General features: G+C 43.5%; 1 protein-coding gene across 1 annotated transcript in view; it reads left to right on the top strand.

Moving 5' to 3' along the window:
* The first annotated feature begins 26 nt into the window (after positions 1-26).
* Positions 27-7,749, top strand: part of CYYR1 (cysteine and tyrosine rich 1) — a 56,664-nt gene continuing 48,941 nt past the window's right edge. The window contains exons 1-2 of the mRNA XM_042810281.1: positions 27-108; positions 2,168-2,270. Coding sequence (XP_042666215.1) covers positions 27-108; positions 2,168-2,270 — 185 coding nt within the window. The remainder of the gene's footprint in view (positions 109-2,167; positions 2,271-7,749) is intronic.

Below are 7,749 nucleotides of genomic sequence, written 5' to 3'. Positions count from 1 at the left end.
GCGGCGGCTTTGCGCCCGCCGCCGGCATGGAGGCAGCGGGGCGGCGCGGACGGGCGCGGGGGGTGCCGCTGCCCACCCTCCTCCTCCTCCTCCTCCTTCTTCTCGAAGGTCAGCGGGATCGGGGAGCCGGGGGAGCGGAGGGGCTGGGGGCGATGCGGGGCCCCGCCGGACGGCCGCCAGGTGCCCGTCCGAGCTGCGGGCGGGGGCAGCGCGGGGGGAGCCGCCGTGCCGGGAGGTGCTGGGGTCTTTCCCCCCCAGGCCTCTCGTGGCTGGACTGGTTTCAGTGTGCGGGAGGTTTGGGAAGGACGGCCCGTGTAACCCGGTGAGCGCTGCTGGGGGCTGCTGTGGCACCCCGAGCGCTGCCCAACTTCAGCACTTGCAGTAACTTCCCGGGAAGGAGGGCTCCTCGTTGCTGATAGAGCGCGGGCTGCTTGAATTAGGAGAGGTGTTTCAGTCGTCCCTCTCTCGTGCAGTGCTTCAAGCACTCCTGGATCGCAAATGCGTTGGGTCGCTTTCATGTCCGGCTACTCTGCTTAGCCTGCAGATCGGTGGGGCTGTCTGTCGTGCCGCGTTGTGGTGTGTAGCCCTTCTCTAAAAGGGGTAACTGCTCAGGTTGAGAGCACAGGCTCAGAGCTGCATTTGGCCTCTCCTGCCCTCACCCTCACTTTGGTGCTTGTCTCCGCACAGGTGGTGGGAGCTGACCTGCTGAAATCTGTTGTGTGAAATTAAGATGATGAGTGTTAGGATGGATCAGCAGCGCAGGCAGCTCGCTGTGCAGCCACATGCAGAGAAGCCTTGCTGCAAGCTGGGAGCTTGTGGGCAGGAGGTGGTCACAGAGGTTGCTACGATGAGGTTGGGTTGTCCAGACCCCATCACACTGAAAGCTGGGCCACAATGGATGACAGTCAGGAACACATCTTATGAGGAATAGCTGAAAGAGCGGAGGTTGTTCAGCCTGGAAGAGGCTCAGGGAGACCTCATTGATCTTTACAACAGTCTGAAAGGAGGTTGTACGAGGTGGGGGTCAGCCTCTTTTCCCAGATAATGATGACAGGACAAGAGGGAATGACCTTAAGTTGCACTAGCAGAGGTTCAGGTTGGGTGTTAAGAACAATTTCTTCTCAGCAAGAGCAGTGAAGCAGTGGCACAGGCTGCCCAGGGAGGTGGTGCAGTCACCGTCCCTGGAGGTGTTCATGGTGTGGCACTGAGGGATGTGGTTAGTGGACATAGTAGTTGGACAAGATGATCTTGGTGGTCTTTTCCAACCTTAATGATTTTGTGATTCTACAAATGCTAATGGAGTCATCAGAGTGAGCGAGCTCTTGATGGTCAAGAAGGAGAGCATGGGATGAGACAGGAGAAATCTGTCATTTACCTTAGGGAACATGGCCTAGGGCTTTGCAACACCACAAAGTGATTATCAAACAGGAGATTGAACTTTAAAATAAAAGAATGTGTCCTTCCACATCCTTTAGTTGTAAAGAACTTGCTTACTGTTATTTCACAGTTGGAGCTGTTCATCAGTCCCAAAGAGCATTGCTGCTGACGACAGTTCTGGCTTCCTAGGCAAAAAAGCTTGGCATGGTGGCGGGCAGAGCTGGCTGCAGTGGGGCTGGGCTAGGCTGGCAGGGCCCCACTGAGATGAAGCTGGCACTCAATCTGGTATAGAGCAAGGGCAGCGCTGGCCACTGGCTGGGGAACCCCAAGTAGCCCTAAGTGTCACTCTGGACCACTCCAGCAGGGACATGGGGCAGGAGCCAGCCCACAGACAGCTTCATTTCCCTCTTTTCCAACCCAGCAGTGCAGTGTGGGAGGCAGCTTGGCTTCAGGTAGTTCTCTGGAGTCTTCATTGGAAGACAGAAAGATAATCTGTGGTGTCTTGACATTTTGAAATGCTTTCTTTTTATTTTAAATGATTTAGTATGAGAAGGGATTGATACAGCCAGCTACGAAATGTGCATACACAGAGCATCTAAATATGAACTTCTCACTGAAATTTGGAATGAGAGGGAATTGGCTGCCATTTGGATTATGGGGTCAGGCCAAGCCTCAAGTGAAGTCCTGTGATTGTATAAAACTGTTAGATTGCATTTTCTTTAAAGCTGTATTCTATGGCTTTTTGTTGTTGCTGCTGTTTGACTGCATGAATGTTATTTTTATTCAGCAGAAGACTGTCTGGCTCAGTGTGATAATGACTGCAAGGCTTACTGCTGTGATGGGACCGCTCCCTACTGCTGTTCATATTATGCTTACATTGGGAATGTCCTTTCGTAAGTATATTTGCTCTTCAGAACAAATGATGCTCACTGTTCATGAACTCGATGTAAATTCAGGTTGCTGGAAACTATGTTTGGCAATAAACACTGACAGGGTTTGGTTTGGGGGATTTTAGTTGTTTCTTTCCTTGCTGCTAACAAGTATTGTTAATGCTGTAAGGTCTCACGTTTCTTGCATTTTTGAGGCATGCTTATACCAGAAACTTGCTGAGATTGAAGGTTATGTCCTTAACTTGTGTATGCTGCTGAAGCCTTTGAAAGCAAGCTGTACAGGTGCTGAGAACTTTGCTTCAAGCTCTTCAAATGAAGAGGACTGTATGTAGAAAACTTGTATTTTTTGTTGAAATGCTTTGTTACAATACCTGAGTTGAGCTGCTATTGAAATATCTTGCAATTTAGATTTTTTTGCTTTACTATTTTTTTTTCTTTTTATTGACTTGTTTGTTTTCACTAAATTGTGCTTTGGCTCTTGATGAGGTTTACTGAATAGATTCAAGGTGAGGGTAATCTGATCCTTTAGCACTGTGGTGTGAGTAGCATGTTTCACAGTGCTTAGAAGAACCAATGCAGGAGAAATGGAGTTGGTATGAATATTTTCTGGCTAGAGGAAAGCATATCGATAAAAATCTTAGTCTCCAGTGCAGGTGTTAGCTCTGTATTGGTGAGGAAGAGGAGAAAATTCTGTGTGCTAGTTGACCTGACTCCAGGCTCTGGGTTTAACTTAAAACTTAAAACCCATAAGTATTTCATTTGTATGTGAGGACAAACCAAAACAAAACACAAAATGTTCTTCAAGACAGGGCATCTGACCTTGTTTTTTGTCCACCTCATCAGTGATTTCTTCACCCATTAGCATGCAGTCTGTGGAAAGGATAAATGTGGCACTAAGGGACATGGTCATTGGGCATGGTGATTACGGGTTGACACTTGGACTAGATGATCTTAGTGGTCTTCTCCAATCTCAGTGATTCTATGACTCTCTGTATTTTTGGTTTGTATTCTTAGCTGAAACCAGAGAAAGAAGATGTGGTATGTCAGGTGGATTGCTCAGTGCCTGAGAAGGAGTGAATTCAAAGGCAGTAGTTTTTTCTGGAAAGACACCTCTGTTGCAGGCTTTGTATCTGTAGAATATGTCACTGTTGCCTTCAGCTTATTATGTAGCACTTTGAAGGAGTAGGCATAGCATGGCATTTTAATACAGAATTGATCCACAGCATTTAAAGTGGATCAGACAGTTCTTGGGCTGAAGTAAATAAAATAAGGATGGAGCATCAGAATCCTTCATTCCTTTGGAAATAAGAAAGCACCTATTTAATATTGATTACTTTTGGAGAATGACAAGTGATTTTATTTTCCTCTCACCTAGAGAATATATCCTTTTTTCTTAATTTTCTTTTCTCCATCCAAGATTACTGTCCTGTTTAGATGCATGGGAAGATATACTCCATTCCTGTTTGTACATGGTTAGGAATGATAGATACAGTAGCACAGTATATCATTTGTAAGAAGGAAGTTTCCCATAGAACAGCAAAGCAAGTGGATTTCCTCTCCTACTAGCCATGAACATCACTGGCATTTGCCTAGTCTGATGTCAGAGCTATGCTGTGGGAGGGATTTATCAAGGGATTCTTTGGAAGGACTGCTGAGATATTCAAACCATGCTTAACACCAGGTTCACAACTACTTTTCTGTGCACTTATTTAACCAACACAAACAGCTGTTGAGTTAGAACTGAAATGCAAGTGACACTAGCATGTTAGAAAGGTTTGTGTGTATCTGTATGCATGCTGAAGTGGCTTTTACAAATGCTGTTTGTCAGTGTGACCTGAAGGAGGTATTTCATTCTTCTCATTTTTTGTATGGATAAGTACTTCAATTCATAAACTCTAAGACAAGTCAGAAGTCATTATTACTCCTCTGATCTGACATGTTGGGTGACTGAACCATAGTTTTCGCATATTTGGGGTTTTTTTTCTCACTAAAAGCTGCATGGGGTGTAACTTCTGTAAACATGCATAATCTCATTTTGAAAACTTCAGGTGTTAATGAATTGATCACCTGCCCTGCTAAATTCTTCTGCAGTTAATTTACTAACATTGCTGGGAAATTTTGCAGGGAAATGAAGGCTGAAATTCTTAAACTCAGCTCTTAACTTACATGAGAGTTTGAAATGTGGCCCTAAATAGTCATTGTGACAACTCTGAACCTTATCGGTAAGCTGATTGAACTCTGTCAGGCTCACATGTAAGATTTGTCCAGGGGTCAATTCTTTGGCCTGCCTTCGAGCTCACTCCATTATTTTCACTTCCTTCTGGAAATGTGGCAGTCAGAGCTGAGCACGGGGTGATAGAAGTCTTTCTGGGATTATTTTTTTCTGTAATTGAGCATCTAGGTTTCAGTATCTGTTTTGAAGCAAACGATCATCACTGAAGACATAAATGAATTTACTAGTTTCTTTCATGAGTAAGTTTGTAAGTCATTGTCCTCAAAACATGTCTGGTACTTTAAGCCTGCTAATTGTTCTTTGCTAAAGTTACTAGCTTTGCATGTAGTGGTATGGCACAACAAGTGACTTTAGACTGTGATTTTAACTGTGCTCCATAACAATAGCCATCTGTTTTGGCACCATGTTGGTCTTTATTTTATGTGACATGTTTTCCTGAAGAAGTTTCATGTCACCTCACCCCCAAATGAAATGTAAATGTACAACCTATGAATTTACATTGCAGGATACAATCCCTGGAATCTGGAAATCACTGCTAGTGAGCCATCTTTTGTTGTCTTACTGTGAACAACTGAGTTTAGAAATCTTTTAGAGATTTAATCCAACAAGCTATGTGCCCTGATAGTTCCACACCATTATGTTCTTTCAGTATCTTTGTTTTCCAGTATCATCATTTTTGATCTTGCTGCCTACACCAAAGAGTGGACTTTATCTGCATGGCTATTTTTAGAGTGCCTTTTTATTGTCTAAAACACTGTTAGTAGTCTTTAGTGTTTTATTGGCTCATCTGCTTCTTTAGAGATTCTCAGTGCTTCTTTGTTTATCACTAACTTTTCTCCTCTGCATGTCTTTCTGAGGTTCCTGTTCTTTATCTTCTCCAGGATGTTTTTTTCTACATACCAGTAACTTTTCCTTGCAGTTTTGGAAGGACCTTTCAGCACACAGTAGGTTCTTTTTTAAAACAATTCAATATTTTATTTTATGCCTTTCACTCTTCTTTTTCTAGACTCGTTTGCCTATGATTGTGCAAACAGAATAGAAACACCAGCCAATAATGCGTATCCTAATTTTAAAACAGAGTCACTGTGACTAGATCATGATCACTGATACTTAGGCAGCTTTTAGCTTTTAAGTGATTAATTCTCTCTTCACTCATTAAAATGAGATTCAACATTGAGATATTCCATGTAGGGTTCTGGATTTTTCTATTTGAGGAAATTGCCATCTTTTTAGGGCACCGGGGAGTTTTTTTCTTCAGTCAGATGAGGTTTTCAGCAAACATCCTTCAGGCTGTGTGCATCTGTGATGAGCCTGTTTTTCTTTCTGCGCATGAAGAACAGATGCAGAGTTACCAGCTCACTCTAGTATTAGGATTCCAAAGACTGTAAAAAGTCCCATAACACCACCTTTAGCTGGACTTCAGGTATAATCTGTAAGCTTTCAAGATCTGTGGTCTGTAAATTCATGATCATCTCTAATGTAAAATGACACATCCTTCCTTCTCCTTCTCCTCCTGCTTTTCATGATAGCCTTTCAGAGTAAGTTGTTACAGCCTTAGTTTTCCAGCTGTATTTCCCTTCCCACTAGTTTTCATTAATTACAAACTGACATTATTTCATCTGATGCATATGCATTTCCTCCTGTTTATTCTCTAGGCATCTAGTGCTCAATAGTTAGTTCTTCTAAAAACGCTGTATTTCTTGGACAAATTACAGATTTCTGTTTGGACATGGGCAGTGTAACAGAATTGTAATCCATAAATGAAAAGATGCAGGAACACTCGAATGGTCAGACTGTTCCTCCTGCCCAGCTTTTCATTTCTCATCAAAAGGTAGCACTGGGATGCCCTTTCCAGCCTTTGGCATCATCCTAGCTCTTGAAGTCAAGAAACACGAATTCCCCTCGTCTTCAGAAGCTAGTTTCAATGCCTGTTGAATCATGGGTGACTGACCTTTTATCAGTTTCCCCATGTTGCATCTGCTTCTGCAGCTTGCTGCTGGGCAAGGGACTGAGAGGACTGCAGTGTGTTTGCTCTTAAACCTGCTCCAGATTTGCCTCCAGCAAACATATCTTTGTAACTAACCAACCAGCAGTGTTTCACCTTCTGTCACTCAGAGGACTTGGAGACATCTGGTTACTGCCTTCAGCTCTAGCCTCAAACCCCAGCACTCCTCAGAAGCTCCAAAGTCCAGAGGCTGCTCAGTGTAGCCAGGAAGGAAGGAAGGCAGACAGAAAGAATGGGAGGAAAGGAGGCAGAAAAAAACAGCGTAAAAATCACGTGTTGGCCTCAGCCTGCAAAGCTGAAGAAAAAACCGTGTATGGTGTGTCTAGGTGTGGTATTTGATGTGAAATACTTCATATCCAGTAGTACTGTCAGAAACGTAGATGATCTCAGAGAATGACAATTTTTTTCATGCAAGAGTGTCCCTTAAGCTGATGTGGCAGTATGGAATGGAGGGTGGGAATGGAGGAGGAGCACACTGAAGGATAGAATTAACATTTCAAGAGTTAAGAGTAGCATAGCCTCTAAACTCTATAGTGAGTTTTAAAAAAATCAGGAAGCTTAGTATTCACTGTATATTGCAAATAATTAAAATTAGATACGTTCAGGCATCCCACAATAAATATGTGAAGCAGCATATGGGTTGGGGACGGTTCTATGTCTGCACTTCAGCTGTTTGATATTCTGCTTAAAATAAAAATGGGTTCCTCTTCATCAGTGCAATGTTCAAAATTTCCCGTGATTCGAGTACTTCTTGACTATATGGAAAAGTGCTCTTTGCCTGACTGTTAACATTTTGTATCTCTGACTCTGGAATTTCTGATACAATGCCAGCAGGTAAGATAAAAGTCTGATTCAGTAACTATTTCTTTTGTGTTGAGGCTTCTGGTCAGGAGAGTCTCCTCAAAAGAGCATGCAGTGCAAGTTAAACTGTTAGGTGACAGAGCCAGAGCCTGAGGATGGTTTTTTAAGCACTGGGCTGGCTGTAAACATGTCACTCGGGAGGACAAGACGCCAACAATTGGACTAAAACAATTTCCCTTCATTGTGAGTAAGAGAGGGACAGCCGTTCAGACTTTTAATCCTTGGTCTTTAACATGTGCCATGCCTATGGAAGTGTGCTATTCATGCTTCAGCCTGGGAAAAACTCTGCAAGAGGTGGCATCCAGCTTGCTCTGTACGGGGGGTTGATTAACAAACTACAGCTAAAAGAAAGGCCTAGGATCATGTTTTCATTGTAAGATCTG

This window comes from Centrocercus urophasianus, unplaced genomic scaffold (assembly GCF_019232065.1).
Source record: "Centrocercus urophasianus isolate 14NV4802_14NV808 unplaced genomic scaffold, USGS_Curo_1.0 seq_12, whole genome shotgun sequence".
NCBI classification, from domain to species: Eukaryota; Metazoa; Chordata; class Aves; order Galliformes; family Phasianidae; genus Centrocercus; species Centrocercus urophasianus.
This window is presented reverse-complemented; position numbering and strand designations above follow the sequence as displayed.